The 17,810-nt window shown below is 34.5% G+C and overlaps 1 protein-coding gene across 1 annotated transcript; it reads left to right on the top strand.

Moving 5' to 3' along the window:
• The first annotated feature begins 193 nt into the window (after positions 1-193).
• On the top strand, positions 194-16,476 carry LOC131953756 (uncharacterized). The gene is made up of 9 exons (XM_059317109.1): positions 194-488; positions 10,846-10,872; positions 10,988-11,063; positions 11,617-11,750; positions 12,453-12,554; positions 13,306-13,357; positions 15,107-15,240; positions 15,493-15,621; positions 16,418-16,476. Exons 1-9 carry the CDS (start codon positions 194-196, stop codon positions 16,474-16,476), a joined length of 1,008 nt encoding a protein of 335 aa, XP_059173092.1.
• The last annotated feature ends 1,334 nt before the right edge of the window (positions 16,477-17,810 follow it).

Genomic DNA, 17,810 nt, shown 5'->3' with positions numbered 1-17,810 from the left:
GGGAGTCTGTGGAAGGAATGGTGGGAGTCAGTGGCAGGAATGGTGGGAGTCAATGGCAGGAATGGTGGGAGTCTGTGGCAGGATTGGTGGGAGCCAGTGGTAGGAATGGTGGGAGTCAGTGGCAGGAATGGTGGGAGTCAGTGGCAGGAATGGTGGGAGTCAGTGGTAGGAATGGTGGGAGTCAGTAGCAGGAATGGTGGGAGTCAGTGGCAGGAATTGTGGTAGTCAGTGGCAGGAATGGTGGGAGTCAGTGGCAGGAATGGTGGGAGTCAGTGGCAGGAATGGTGGGAGTCTGTGGAAGGAATGGTGGGAGTCTGTGGAAGGAATGTTGGGAGTCAGTGGCAGGAATGGTGGGAGTCAGTGGCAGGAATGGTGGGAGTCAGTGGCAGGATTGGTGGGAGCCAGTGGTAGGAATGGTGGGAGTCAGTGGCAGGAATGGTGGGAGTCAGTGGCAGGAATGGTGGGAGTCAGTGGCAGGAATGGTGGGAGTCAGTGGCAGGATTAGTGGGAGCCAGTGGTAGGAATGGTGGGAGTCTGTGGCAGGATTAGTGGGAGCCAGTGGTAGGAATGGTGGGAGTCTGTGGAAGGAATGGTGGGAGTCTGTGGCAGGAATAGTGGGAGTCAGTGGCTGGAATGGTGAGTCAGGAATGAGGTAGTGTCAGAAATAGAGAGAATCAGGGGGAGGAATTATGTGAGTTAAGGACTGTAGTGGTTTGAGTCAGCAGCAACAATATTGGGAGTCAGAGACTGGAATGTATGAGTCAGTAATAGAGATAGTGAAAATAGACATGAATTGTGAGGATTAGTTGGTAACAGAAAAGGTGGTGGTCATTTAGTGACAGTAATGAGGAGTCTGTGGCAGAAGGAATGGTGGGTGCTAGTTTCAGGATTTGCAGGGGGTTAGTAAGTTGCAAATGGGACGGAGTGGTCTATCTGTAGAGAGCTGGACTGCTAACCCCTTTGTCTCGAGTTCGAATCTGGGTTCAAGTCTGTGAACCGTCCTTGAGTCTACCCAACTCTGATGGGTACCTAACTCAAGTTAGGGAAAGTAAAGGCGGCTGGGCATAGTGCAGGCCACACTATCTCTTCATATGCCGAGGTCACAGAAACAAGTGAACTCTACTTCAATGCCCCATAGACCGGCAGGTTTGAAAGGAAAACTTTTATTTTAGTAAGTTCCAAGTATTGTTGAAGTCAGGAAAACAGGGTTGTTAGTAATTTGCAGGTATTGTTGGAGTCTGTTAGTTACAGAAATGGCCGGGGGGGGGGGGGGAGGGTAAGTAAGCTGCAAGTATGTGTGAAGTCTGTTAGTAATATGAATTGCAAGGGGTTAGTAAGTTTAAAGTATGTTTGGAGAGTGAAGGTAACAGGAATGTTAAAATTCAGTTATTGGTAGAAATAGAGGAAGTATGTGGTTGAAATGCTGTGAGTTAGTGATAGAAATGAAGATAGTCGATTAATTAAAGGAGTGGCTAGAGTCAGTGAAAGAGATTGTGGGGGTAAGTAGTAGGGATGATAGGGGTTAGTTAGAACCAGGAACGGTTGAATTTAGTTTATGACTACAGTAGTGGGAGTCATTTGCAGTATTGCTGTGCGTCAGTCAGTGGCTGAAATGTGGGGAGTCAGTAACAGGAGTGGCGGGAGTCAGTGGCAAGAATGGTAGGGTCACTTAGTGACAGGTATATGCAGAGTCAGTTACAGGAATGGTATGACTAATCGGCAGAGTTTCTTCCAGGCTCCGCCCCACCCCCCCTTCCCAGAAGAAAGTCTACCGCTCCCAGAACGAGATGGAATTTATATAGAAATCATATACTTTTACTTTTACCAGTGTCGCCCCCCCCCCCCCGAAAGTATTGTGCCCCCCCCCCCCCCCGAAAGTATCAAGTGCCTTCCCCCATCCCAGAAAAATAATACTCGTAACACTGCTCATCGGTCTGCATGTTGAGACTCAGTTAGTGGTAGAAATGGAGGGAGTTATTTATTTGTAAAAATGGTTTGATTCAAGACCTGCTTACAGTATTGGTTTCAAATCATTGTTTTTAGATTTGGTTTTTATGATTACTGGAGCCAGATAAAAAAAAACCAAGCTGGCTTTACCTGATACGTTGAAGGATTTCATTGCCCGACTACACCTGCAGTAAAACGACTTAATGTTCGCCAAAGACAGCCTGGCCCTTAGAAGTGTTAACTTCGTGATCTACAGCCAGGATACAATGGTGTGACTCACAGCCTAGGAGGGTGGGGCGTCACAACAGTGGTGTGACCCACAGTGGTTTGACCCACACAACACAGTGGTGTGACCCACAGTGGCGTGACCCACACAACACAGTGGTGTGACCCACACAACACAGTGGTTTGACCCACACAACACAGTGGTGTGACAACACAGTGGCGTGACCCACACAACACAGTGGTGTGACCCACACAACACAGTGGTGTGACAACACAGTGGCGTGACCCACACAACACAGTGGTGTGACCCACACAACACAGTGGTGTGACAACACAGTGGCGTGACCCACACAACACAGTGGTGTGACCCACACAACACAGTGGTGTGACCCACACAACACAGTGGTGTGACCCACACAACACAGTGGTGTGACCCACACAACACAGTGGTGTGACCCACACAACACAGTGGTGTGACCCACACAACACAGTGGTGTGACCCACACAACACAGTGGTGTGACCCACACAACACAGTGGTGTGACCCACAGTGGTGTGACCCACACAACACAGTGGTGTGACCCACACAACACAGTGGTGTGACCCACACAAAACAGTGGTGTGACCCACACAACACAGTGGTGTGACCCACACACCAAGGCAGTGTGACCCACACAACACAGTGGCGTGACCCACACAACACAGTGGTGTGACCCACACAACACTGTGGTGTGACCCACACAACACAGTGGTGTGACCCACACAACACAGTGGTGTGACCCACACAACACAGTGGTGTGACCCACACAACACAGTGGTGTAACCCACACACCAAGGCAGTGTGACCCACACAACACAGTGGTGTGACCCACACAACACAGTGGTGTGACCCACACAACAAACCAGGTGTGACCCACACATCAAGGCAGTGTGACCCACACAACACAGTGGTGTGACTCACACAACAAACTAGGTGTGACCCACACATCAAGGCAGTGTGACCCACACAACAAAGTAGGTGTGACAACACAGTGGTGTGACTCACACAACACAGTGGTGTGACCCACACAACAAACTAGATGTGACCCACACAACACAGTGGTGTGACCCACACATCAAGGCAGTGTGACCCACACAACAAAGTAGGTGTGCCCCACACAACAAAGTAGGTGTGCCCCACACAACAAAGTAGTTTGACCCACACAACAAAGTAGGTGTGACCCACACCATACAGTAGTGTGACCCACACAATATAGTTAAGTGCCCCACACAACAAAGTTGGTGTGACCCACACAACAAATTAGGTGTGACACACACAACACACTTGCTAGATATCTAGGGAGCAGAAACCCATCCATATCATACAACTGCGGTTATAAAATTTGTTCTTGGATGGATAGGAACTATGGAACAATATCTAAAAAGAAAAGTAGGCTTATATCTGATTCAACCTTCTATATGGTGTTTAAAAGGTTGACACTTTATTCTTAATGGTGTTGAAGGAAATCAATTTCAAACTTACCATTAAGAACAAAGTAGAAAGCCAGAGCTGTTGTTATTATCCTTTAGAGAGGGGGGAGGGCAGCCTGATGTAATTCTTTAAACCTAACTGTTAGTGGTCAACCTCGAGAATATATAACCAACCTAATATATTTGGATAGTGGATGGTGTGGATGTGGTAGAGGGGCTCCTTACTTTTTCCTAGTTCACCTTTAGGTATTCAAATATGCTCTGCAATACCATCAGTACAATTCATGAACAATTACCATTGTTTTTGGATCATATTCAGGTAGCATAGAAATAAAATTATTAACAACACACACCCGCCGTTTAAATGTCATTTTATTCGATCCAAATACACGTTGCCATAAGTATCAACTCTTGAATCTCGTGTAACTATGTCTATATATATATATATATATATATATATATATATATATATATATATATATATATATATATATATATATATATATATATATATATATATATATATGTATATATATATATATATATATATATGTATATATATATATGTATATATATACATATATATACTCACACTTTTATCTTCATCGGTAGTTGAAAAATTCACCTATCCATAAGAAAATAACAAGGTAGACATCATAATAGGCGCGATATAAAACTTCTAATTGAAAATAAAAACACAACCAGCTCCTGTGACGCTTTCGGCACAATGCGACCCGGATGCGGCGATCGTCATTTGAATTGAAGTGAACAACGTAACCAATCGCAATGAGGCCCGACCTAGGGGGGTGGGGGAGGAGGGGGGAAAGACAGACACCTAGGGATTTGAAAACCAACTCGGGCACACAGGGGCATCAACAGAATTGTCTAGTTGCGCTCTACAAGTTTAAGACAATGTTAATCACTTAGATTTTAACAACACGCATATTAACAGCGGCGTTAAATAATTTATTTTATCACAGAGCGGGAAAGCGGTAGAGAGCTAGACTGCTAAGCCGAAGGTATCGAGTTCGAATCTGGGTTCAAGTCAGTAAAACGTACAGAGTCCGACCAGCTCTGATGGTTACCCAACTTACGTTAGAGAAAGTAAAGGCGGCTGGGCATAGTGCTGACCACACCATCCCTTCAACGGGAAAAGTTAATGACGATCAGAGTGCTAGTTTTTCTGGGTGATTTTTTTTTTTTTTGCAAATTACCATTGGAATTCATAATTGGTTCAACCTAATTTGTGACGGTGTATTTAGTTGATGAATCTTGGAAGATTGTATGATTGTAACCCTTTCAAACCTGACAGTAAATGGGGCAGATGAAATATGTTGCTCTGACCTAATTATATCATCCAAACTAGAACTTACAAGCAAGGTCAACATATGCTAATGACACAAACACAAATTGATTCATACCACATCTTACCTTCTACAAATCTGAATAGCAACTTTTTAGTTGCAATGAACTGCAATGAACAAAAATATCGAGGTAAAAATTAAAAGAGTCATTTGTGTAGAAAGGGGAAGCGATTTAGTAAAAAAAGCAACTGTGTTTAGAAAAGTTATGTAACACGAATAACTAAGGAAACATCTGAGATACAGAGTTCCCTACCCTTAGTTTCAATTCTTCTCTATGGAATCGAAGTTGAAGATGTGGACGTTTAAAGAGAAACTAACTCCTGTAAAAAAACTATGTTGTCAATTGTTGTTGTAGTTATATACAATTGTTGACAAAATATACGAAATTCCTATGATGATAAAAAACAAAACTAGCGAAAATATCAAAATCTACTTTTAATATTCTCTATATCGAACGCGAATTCTTTGCTAATTCTTTAATTACCTATACTTAAATTGTTTAAAACATTTTGTAGTATCCGTTTAGTAGCAGTTTAACAGTGGAGGAAAAAAATTAAGCTGTTTTTAGATTTCGGAACGACAGCTAATTTCTAAACAAAGTGATAGTTAAAGGACAAATAAATAAACGTTTTTAATTTTACAATTAGAGCTAGTTAACTCTCTTAAAATTGGGTTGAAAAGTTCACTAACACAAACAACTGAACTGTCTTCTGGGATACAGAGTTGCTTACCTTTCATTTCTGTTCTTCTATAATATATAATCGGAGTTGCAGATGTAGTTTAAGAGAAACTAACTCGTGTAAAAATATAACTAGTAGTGTTGTTGCATTTATCTACAATTGTTGAAACTCTCGTACAAGAAATTCCTATGATGATAAAAACAAAGCGGGAGTGATCCCATCTATACTTTCTCGAATATTCTTATATAAAAATACGGGGCATGGGAATTCGGGATACAGGCATGATATTATTCCATTTTAAATTACTTAAACTTTATAAATAGAATAGAATCTTGTAGAAAAAAGAATTGTCCACCAAGTGAGCAGCAAACAATGTGTTATAATAGTGCGGAACGTAACAACTTTATAAATTAATTAAATAGATTTTTAGAAATCGGTAATAGCGTACGGTAGGTCTACTACTTTTGTCACCGATACTACTCAAAATTTGACAGAAGGCAGAAAATTAGATCTTTTACTTAAATTTGGAATTTCGTCTATCTATCCGAAACAATAAACAAGTTATAGGCTTTTGAAAATTGTAAGTAGAATAGTTCCACTTCCGGTTACCAGAAATAGCTGAAAAGTAGATAGAGAACAACAAATTTGATATCCTACTAATATATGAAATGTCACCAACCTAGCTCTAAAGGTACTCAAGTAATCGTGTTCACAGACACGCATACACACAAACACATGCACAGATACACAAATACACACACAAGGACCAAATTGCAAAGTTATTTTTTTTTTCGACTCAGCGAGGTGTAAAACGTCGAGATTTGTAAAAATCTAGATTTTTTTTTCACGATTGCAATACTTTCACTATAAATCGTATACGAGAAAGTAAACAAGTTAATTAAACAAGTTAATTAAAAAGTCTAGTGACAATTTTAGCGCAATTTCCTTATGTTATCTAAAAATAGCTCTGTCGTAGCGTAAATCAAGAGCAGGGTTAGTAAAACCATTGGTTAGTTATTAAAACGTTTTTTATTTAAAAAAAAATTCAGTATTTTACATGTTTTATTTACAATAGAGTTACATGACTAAAAACCATTGCGCGCCTAGCTACTGAACGTGATGACGCAGCCATTGAACGTGATGGCGCAGCTATTGAACGTGATGACGCGTGTGGTGTGGTTGGAAAAAATGCCTACTAATTCGGTCCAAATTTTAATTAATTCAAAAATTTTTTTGTGACCAAACGAAAGGATATTTTTGAAAACTTTCTTCGGCAATATTGTTCTAAATTATGGCAGGAATCGATTGGTACATGTTTCAAGTCGCTAAGTGGTCTGGTTGCCGAGATATGGGCCAAAAACTGCTTTTTTAAAAGGTTTTTTGGCTTTTCTGGGAAATACATGAAAGAAACCCGGAATGTTTATGGCCTATGTTCATCCTCGTAACTTGTTTAACATAATTGCTTTTGGAACTAGTCATCGATATTGCTTCGTTAAGGCGGAGATACGACTTAAAGCTGCGGACACACATCCATCCATCCATCCATCCATTCATACATTCATACATCCAGAAATGACGGGTTAATAAACGCAATTCTCCAGAATGGAAATTGCGCTAAAAAGTCTAGTGACATTTATGCGCAATTTCCTTATGTTATAAAAATAGCTCTGACGTATAATGTCGGGGTGCGTTCAAGCTAGAAGAACGATCGGTTTGTAGGTGTTTATGTAATTTTAAAATTTGTGACCGAACGAGAGAATATTTTTGAAAACTTTCCTCGGCAATATTGTTTTAAATTATGGCAGGAATCGATTGGTACATGTTTCAAGTCGCTAAGTGGTCTGGTTGCCGAGATATGGGCCAAAAACTGCATTTTTTCGAGGTTTTTTGGCTTTTCCGGGAAATCCATGAAAGAAACCCGGAATTTTTATGGCCTATGTTCATTCTCGTAACTTGCTTAACATAATTGTTTTTGTAACTAGTCATCGATATTGCTTCGTTGAGGAGGAGATACGACTTAAAGCTGCGGACACACATCCATACATTCATCCATCCATCCAGAAATGACGGGTTAATAAACGCAATTCTCCAGAATGGAAATTGCGCTAAAAATAGCAAAAAAGTCCAAATGTTATTGATGATCTCTATATCTATTGTTGATTGTTGGATAGATCTTTAATTACTTTTACTTAAATTATTTTAAAATATATTTATACGGTATCTATTTGGTAGTTTTTTAGTAGTAGAGTAAAACGTTAGAATTATTTTAGCTTTGGGAAGGGCAGCTTTTTTTCTAAATATGTGGTAGTTAAAAAAAAAAAGAATGTTTTAAATTTTCGTTTGAAGCTAATCTACTTAATAAATACTTCGGAAGAAAAGTCCACTAACACTAACAATGAACAGTCTTCTAAGATACAGAGTTGCTTACCTTTCATTTCTGTTCCCCAATTAAATTCGGAGTTGAAGATGTGGCAGTTTACAGAGAAACTAACTCGTGAGAAAATTATTTTGAAAGAATGTTGTAGTAGTTATCTACAATTGTTAACAAACTAGTAAAAAATTGCTTTTATGATAAAATAAATCTAACATGCAAAAAAAAATAAAAAAAAAAAAAAAATTCCGTATGTCGTGTCAATGATGTTTCTTAATTCCACTGAGAAGTTTTCTTTTGTTTATCTAACTACTTCTAAACAAATTGTTTAAAATACATGTTTGTATGGAACCTTCTTCTTCTCATTCGTTCTTATATTTTTGTTTTGGGAGGGAATAGTGCCTAGTATGAACAAATGTCCTCATATAAAATACTATGTGTATGTAGATCTTTGTCCATGTCTGATGAAAATTTGTGCAGTGATTCATCTTCTGGACGCTCAGATAATTTTTACACCACAGCTTGTTTAGACAACTAGTAAAGGAGGAGGAAATGATCTATCTGTTACAAAGCTAAATTATTTTATCAATGGCAAGATTCGCACACCGTCCCAAATTCAGAACTCTCGGAGTATGGCGTCATAAACACATTTTATATAAACAATGCATATATATATATATATATATATATATATATATATATATATATATATATATATATATATATATATATATATATATATATATATAGGTATATATATATATATATATTTATGGGCATAGTGCTGACCACATTTATCTCTTCACATGCCGAAACAAGTAAACTCTACTTCACGTACCCTATAGACAGTCAGATTTGAAAGGGAACTTTACTTTTACAAAATAAATAGTTGATTTAAAAGGTACGTGCCGCAGAAGTTAAAAACTATTTATACAGTAGAGTTTTTGAATGATCCATTTTAGGTTTCTTATGCTACGTAAAACTATATACTTTTGGTTTCGCACTTTCCTAAAAAAAAAAACAGATTTAGTTATAGGTGCGTTTCGCTGCGTAAACTTATTTTCTTTTCATGTACTAAAGAACAGACCACTTCCGTTTTAGTCGATTATAATAACATTGTTTTCAAAAACTATTTTACATTAAGCCGAATTATTATAAATGTGGAGAGCCAAATCATCTTTTGAAAAGATTTATATTTACCTGATAGTAATTTAAAAGTCGTCATTCATTTTTTGTAATAATTTAAAACCTGAGGAGTATTATATTTTTAAGATGATCTACAATAAAGTTTTGATCGTCTTTGTATTTACGTGTTACATGCACCGTAAGTCAGACAATAAGATGTGGGTTTTTTTTTGATACAAACTACTTGAAACAAACCAGTCTAAACCAGGCTAAGATAGCAAATAGTTAAATCCAAAAAAGAACATGATTTAAAACTTGACGCAGACTTTCACAAGTGTACATCCTTACTGTTTTAGATAGATTACACTGAACTCGATTTTATGATACTTTTTATTTTTATTTACACGAGAATAAGTAAATCCACTGTTGGATCAGTGTATCACAAACGCGAAGAAAATAAGAAAGTAGAACAAACTACAACCAAGCATTATACTCATGATTATAGCTTACACGCGATAAAATACTTAAAATGACATTAGAGCAAACTGCCTTTAATGCACACAGCTCATCCGACATAGTCACATCTTACACTCGCCCCGTTGGCATAGTCAGCATCTTTTTTACACATTTCATATACCCTCGCATTCTCAATCACCGGTCTGTGAGCAATACCCCAAACATATGAAAATCTCATGATTGGATCTTGACCTGGACCTAGACCTAGACCTAGACCTAGACCTAGACCTAGACCTAGACCTAGACCTAGACCTAGACCTAGACCTAGACCTAGACCTAGACCAAGACCTAGACCTAGACCTAGACCTGGACCTAGGCGTATTTTAAAAAAAAAATAGTATTAATTTCAGATAAAACTGATGGAGCTAGAGAAAAAAATGTACATAGTAAGTAAGTTTAAATAATATATTTTAACCTTATTTCCGAATATTTGAGGCTTAAAATCCGAAGGACATTATAAGTAGAGTCAGCTCTAATGTGTACCTAGTTCATGTTAGGGAAAGATAAAAGCGGCTGGGCATGGTGCTGGTTACACCACAATTATGTTTTACATAAGTTACAGAAACAAGTGAACTCTACTTCATCTGTCCCGGGGATAATGCTAGTGACACATGTTTGAATATTTTAACATTCTGATTCGGTGTTTACTTCAAACACAGATTCAGTGGACCGAATGTGTAACTATAAAACTATTAACCGTTTAGGTGAATACGATTAACACTACTTGTATTAAACAGTAATATAAATTGAAAATGGTAATCAAACTAATAGTATTGGGACACTAGTAATTAATTTAACTTTAACTGTTTAAGCATGTCTATAATATATATATATATATATATATATATATATATATATATATATATATATATATATATATATATATATATATATATATATATATATATATATATATATATCTATATATATATATAGAGCCTATATATATATATATATATATATATATATATATATATATATATATATATATATATATATATATATATATATATATATATATATATATATATATATATATATATATATATATATATATATATATATATAATATAATATAGTTTGTATTATATTATTATAATATATCATAATATATGTAGGCCTTCATATATAAAATCTTTTTGTTACAGGTCCATACCACAATCGCAGTGAGAATTGTAAGTATCAAAGTCTCATGCTAATTTTAAAAACAATCTTTACAAATCACAAAAATCTCTTCACTCGCGTTATTTTATGAATTAATGCACAAGCGTAAGTTTGTTTTTATTACAGTCAATCCTCTTGATTTGAAAGATTGTAGCTACAGCAGTTGTCTTCCCAAAGGCCGGATTGGAAAAATATTATGCTGGTAAAATATCAACTTTAGTGTCGCACCATTGATGTCGCTAACATTTTGATCGATGTAACTGTCTAATTCTTCATCTTTGACTATGCATAAATCAGTAACGCAACTCAGAATGAGCTCTTTGATATTTTAATACTCCGTTTGACGCCCCTCTAAACTCACTTCAGCTAAAGACAAGTTATATACCTAAAATATATATACACCAAAAAGTGAAATCAGTTTTAATGCAATTCCAATGTTAAATATATTTTCACCCAGCGTCATTGTACTGAGATCAATACACGTATAGAAATAAAAACAGTAGTGCTAATCACATTATCTTTATACAATTTTTATATCTTAGGGTCATCAGTGCTACTAACCTCTGTGTGGATAATCAGAACAATTTTGTAAATTTTAGTTTTCATTTTTGGTACTTTCTGTTTACTAGTTACAAATTCAAATCATGATTTGTTAAACATAGATAATAAAAATGCTTCAGAATAATAATAAATGTTTTTTTTTAATTTTCTTTCTTGGAGTATGAATTATCCATTTTACCACGATATGTTTCTAGGCAAAGCTACGAGTATGCTGTCTGCGCCAAGAAAATTATCCGTGATATGGCTTGTGACAAAGATAAATACGAGGCCGCCAAACGCTTGTCGAACGAACTGGAACGAAACAGAGAATCTCAACGATGTGGATACTGTTAAGTACAAATTAGTTACTTTATTGAAAATTTATATTCACGAAAAAGGCTACAGTATTATAATTCGTGGAGTATCAGAACTAACCATATATAGGGTAAATTTAAATAGTTTTCATGCTGTCAAATCTAAGTAAAGTTCCGCTTCAAAACTAGACGGTCTATGGGCCAGGTGAAATAAAGCTCACATGTTTCTTTGACATCGGCTAATGAAAGGTGTGGTCTGCACTATGCCTCGCCGCCTTTACTTTCCCTAACCTGAGTTATGTGCGGTCTACTGACTTGAACACGGATTCGAACTAGCTCTCTACCGCTAGGCCACTCAGTCACTTATGAAATTATAACATCCGTTTTCAAAGAAATATATGTCAACTGCTTTTTTTATGCAACTTTAAATAAGGAATCTAAAACTGTTAACATTTTCGTCAGAATATTTATTGTCTACGTGCATCTGCCATTTATTTTAGTGAGGATTTCTCACGTAACGCCTTGACTATATAGTGGTGTTGCGTGGTCAAACACAGCGTCCACAAAAAGTGACCTCTACATCATCTGTCATATTGACCGTCATGTCTTAAAGAGTAAATTCACAAGATATATTTTTCCAATAGCCTAAAGAAGTTAAAACTTTTGTTTTTGTAATTTTTTATTTTTGTAAAAAATAAACGATTGTTTTTTTATTTTTATTTTATTGATTTTTAAAGATTTGAATGAAAGCTCAAAAACGGGTTTTTCGTTTGACCTAAGCAGATCAGAACTCTTACCCTGCTATGAATTTTATGACTACCACCAGCCTGATACTCGGTGTAAGTAGAAACTCAGTGTAGTATTTTATGGTTATCATCACCATGATCATGATCATGATCATGATCATGATCATTATCATTATCATTATCATTATCATTATCATTATCATTATCATTATCATTATCATTATCATTATCATTATCATTACCATTACCATTACCATTATCATTATCATTATCATTATCATTATCATCATCATTATCATTATCATTATCATCATCATCATCATCATCACCATCAGTATCATTATTATTATTATTATCATCATCATCATCATCATCATTAGTTTCCATTCGTGCTAAAGAAACATGGGGCAGATGAAGTAGAGCTCGTCTGTTTTCTTGACATCATGATTTCAGCACTACGTTCATCCGCCTTTGTTTCTCTGAGTAGGTTCCCCTCATGGTTAGGTGGACTCCGTGACGTCTATTCAACACCTTATTTTTTTTTATTTTTTTAACAATAGTCATCGATTACAGTGTGAAGTAAAACAATATTAAAAGAGTGATGTTGCCTTTTTAACTATAGGAAATTATATATGTATTAGTCAATTTTAGAAAGAAAAAGTTACGAATTTTTAAAAATGAAAATTTTAAGTTAAAAAATTTAAAGTAATTGAAAAGTTCAAAACATATAGAAAACATAAACAAAAATACATCTGTAATATTAAAATATCGGTTTATTTTCAAGGACATAATTTTATTCAGTTTATTAACGTATTTGCATGTTTTCTGTTTTCTACAACTCAAGATTGCCAGTTTTATCTTGATTGCCTGGGGTCAGAAGAAGGCATAGATTGCTGGTATGTATTATCGTCATACCCACCTCTTAGTTTTTCATTGTTATCTAACAAGGAATTTCCTCGAACACAAGTAATTTTAAGTGGGCAGTATAGCGAGTGGACTACGTATAAAGCTTGTTTTTCTTTCTGGATTTGTTTTCACCCTAAAACAATGATCATAAAACGGATTGATTCCTATAAAACCTCAGAACCCGAAAAGCTAAAAGGCTAGATCTGCATATTATTTTTGGATGTAAAGAAAAACCTCTCTTCAAATCGTAAATTAACTTAAGATAGTTTAATACATGCAAACGTAACACAAACTGTTCCAAAAATGTTTATTATTGTAAATGTAGTAAAATTTAGTAAAATTCAACCACCATTAATTACTCAAAATTTTAATTTGGACTTATACGTAAATTTCAAATTACAAAATTTTAAAACTTACATAATTTTTTTTTTTGGTTTTAATGCATATTTATATATTAACATATTTTAAAGTATAATAGAATATGATAACTTTTATACAGTTATGTGTACTTACTTGCAGTGCATTTCGCATGAGTTGGTTATAGATGGAAAGGTGTATTATGACCACATTTATTTTCATAACTTTCTGGAAAAATAAAAATTCTCATGCTTGTCTAATCATCCGAAATCTTACTTAATTATTTTTTTGGGGCCAAACAGGAAAAACGCAAGTTATTATGATTTAAAAAGTAATAATGATATTCATATAAAAAAATAAAATTATAACAAGCTCGCCTAGAATATTAATATTGATATTCCAGCTCAACAGAAACACAATGTATTTCGGTTTTATATTACTTAAATAAAAATATTTTTATAAAGTGGTAAATTAGTAAAAAAAATTATATTTCATATTTTATTATTTAACTGAACGCTTTAATGTTATTCTGCCACTTGTGACTGTATAAAGGTTTCTACATTGTAATGTTATGTTATATGCTATGTTTCTATGTAATTATACTGAATTTAAAACCAGTATGTTTAGTCTTCCGGAACCAATTAGGATAATATTTAAACTGATTTTTTTAAATAAAATGTGACCCTACTCGCGGGTGTCAATATATGTGTATGTGTCATTTTGTTTGTTTGTCTTTCTTTTATGCATTACTACACCTCTCTTCACATCGCCGTAAAACTCTGGAAAGTTGTTGAGAATATTTCTGGGAAGGTTTCTGCAAAAAAAAAAATTCCAATTTGCCTGGGTGGCACCACGGCAGGGCGCGATTTGTTTTTTCTCTATATACGGAGTATAAAAATAAAAGTCGAATGCGATTTGACGCTGTTCATCCGATCAAGATCAAACTTTGGTGAGTTAATTAGAACACATCAGGAAAGGGTTCTGTAAAAAAAATCATTTTTAATTCCGCAAGGTCGGTGCCACGGAAGGGTGCGATTTTTCTCTAAAAACGGTGTATAAAAATTAAAATTGATTGCTGTTCGACACCGTCTATCCGAGTGCCATAAAACTTTTAGAGAGTTGATAAATTCGTGCTTTCGTCGCATTTTTATTCGGACATTTGTTCTTTTGCTGGCAAATGCCCATGTACACAATAGTTGCATTTGGGCAAGTATTGAATCTTATTTGGGAAAAAGGCCTTCTGGTATCTTTCGGGAAAACGTACGGCTCCCCATATTGACATTCTGATAAACATTTTTTTACAAATAGTGTTTAGAGAAGCAAAATAATAAATCTTTAACATGGAAAAAATGCATCGTTTTGCTAAAATATTTACTTTTAAGGGACATGCTTGAGCCTTTGGCTTGTATCGAGCTTTCCATAAGACAAGAATACTGCCGGAAATATATTGGCCGAGATGTTTTAAAGTGGTACAGAATATATCAAGATAGAGGAGATTTCGACCGCTGTAAATATGGTACAAAATATTATTAATGATAGATTTTTAAAATTGAACTACACCGAATCACGACAAAACTACTACACTACAGTGCGCAAACCTACCCTACCCTGCCCTACCCTTCTTTAATCTAATCTATTATATAAAAAATTATATCTCCTTCACACCCCACTTTTTTTTACGACCGTGCATAAAAACATTTACATTAAGTTGCATTCAATTATGTTTATATTAAGTTTGTTAAAATAAGGATTGTTATTGGTTATCAAGGTATAAGCCCCGAAGACGATATGGCAAGAAGATGGATCGAAAACAAACATCACATGTGGTGCTACAACCTTAGCAATAACATGGGTGTAGCATTTTCGGTGAAAGGACAACAAAGTGCGTTTCACAAAGGTAATGCTTATCACGTATTTTTTTCAATTACAATGTTAAATACACATTTCCTTTGAAACTGTGGATGAGGTAAAGTCTTACAATGCATGCACTAATGATCTTGATCATAAACATGCTTGTTAATGTATACAACACGGTATGTTTGTGATATTACACTAGCAATTCCAGCTCGTCTTTTACAATTGATTAAACAAACACTATTACAACAAACTAACCAGGACAAAACACCCCATTATTCAAATATAAATTACATTAAATAAGCGAATACCCCAATAGGCCTAACCCTACAGCACAAATATAAGTTTTTATTCTAGTTTTAGAAGCGATACATTTTTGTTTGTTTCGTATTTATCTCTAATTTTAAAACATAGGTTGCCACATATACATGGTTAGTTATTGAAAATACTAATCAACAATAACTAGTTTGACTCTAACCATTAAACATTAATGAGGTGTGTACTTAACACAGCTATATCTTTTTAATTAACTGTACAGGTAAAAAGTCCTTTTTGTAAAACCAAAACCGTTTTTATAAAAGTTGAGTTATCGTTCAGAAGTTATTAGTCAAGTCTCAATTACACATTTTTTTGTAAACTTTTGCTCTACAGGGTATAACGAAAAATAATTCTTTTAACAGTAGAAATTTTTAAATCTTAAGATTAGTTAAGAAGAAAAACAATTAAACTGCAACTTGCTCAAACTCATTATGATGTTTTTAAACAAGTTATGGACTTAAATATTATATGCTGTTTCGATATTTTTGTTGTATTTTTATGTACTTTTTTAAAATGTTCAGGAAGTTCTTGGATTGTACTAGTGGCAGTGTTGGTCATCACCTGTTATTCGACTGGCTGAGACATCAACAATGAAAAAAATATTTTTTAAAGGGACAGGCGCAGAAAAAAAGACACCAAAATCTTGATTTCTTTTGTCGTACTCGACTTTTTGCACTTATGTATTCTTTGGAAATTTTTTAATTAAGAAAATAACATTTTTAATTATAGTTTTTTTAATATGTTTAAAAAAACAATTTTCATGACCCAATCAATTAGAATGTATTCATTTTCTTTTCCAAATATTACACGCTCTCTACAAAAATTCAAAATTCATAATCATAATGTATTTGGCATTAATGAAAAGCTGGATGACTCATGTATTTCATAATTGTATTTTCCATCATTTCTGAAAAACCTAATCTTACAACCAACTTTACAGATGACTCAAAAAAGTATTAACCTGAACAACATTTTGTTAATTTTTTTCTGTTTATCTCATTTTGCAGTTTTTTAGCACAAAAAGTCTATTAATTTTAATTAATAATTAAATTTCCACTATATTTTTAATATTTCATCACAAAACTTTGTCGCGAAAGAATTGTTATGGCTTTTATAAAAAAAAGAGTTTATGTTAAAAGATATGCGAAACTACAAAAAAAGTGCAATATTTTTTGGACCTTGTAGAATTCTGTCCAGTAGCTTTATCAAACAATTGTCGTGAAAAAAAGATAATAAAATATACACTGAAAATTTGATTTCTATAAGTGCATAAATAAATAAAAAAGTTTCAAAGTACCAAACAACTAAACATGGTTGATGTTTTTTTCAGGTTTCCATGACAACTAAAATTGTTTTCAAACCCCATTTTGGTGTGTAATACTTAGCTTCATTTGCTATATTTGGTAAAAATAGTCTAAAGACTTTAGATATTAAATTGTAAAAAAAAAATAAAAAAAAAAAAAACCAATATCCCCTTTAATGTAGAAATTATAAATGAAGCCTAATAAAGCCACACACTAAGCTAACCTTATCATCAATGGATCTGAATGTGTGTTTTAGATTATAACTTTGAAAAAATACAGAACATAAATTATAACATAAAACATAAATCAAATTAAGTCAATTCCATCAAATATAGATCTAGGCCTTCATTGGCAATAAATGTGTTTGAAAAAAAACAAAAGATTAATATTAAGAATTATCCAAATAAAAATTATAACCACATTTTCTACTCTATGTTATAATTTTACATTACATATTGCTATTAGTAATACATTTGTAAATACAATAGCTAATTGTGTAGGCCAAATATTTAGTAAAAGACTGCAAAACAAATTAATTAATTAAAACATAGGTAAAGTATGCAAATTTTTATATTTTTTTTTCAAAGATTTCCAAATAAACGCAAAAACT

The sequence above is a fragment of the Physella acuta genome, unplaced genomic scaffold (assembly GCF_028476545.2).
Source record: "Physella acuta isolate Inbredline_101_S28 unplaced genomic scaffold, ASM2847654v3 ptg000946l, whole genome shotgun sequence".
In the NCBI taxonomy this organism is placed as follows: domain Eukaryota; kingdom Metazoa; phylum Mollusca; class Gastropoda; family Physidae; genus Physella; species Physella acuta.
Note: the sequence above shows the minus strand (reverse complement) of the source record. Positions and strands in the feature narration are given on the sequence as shown.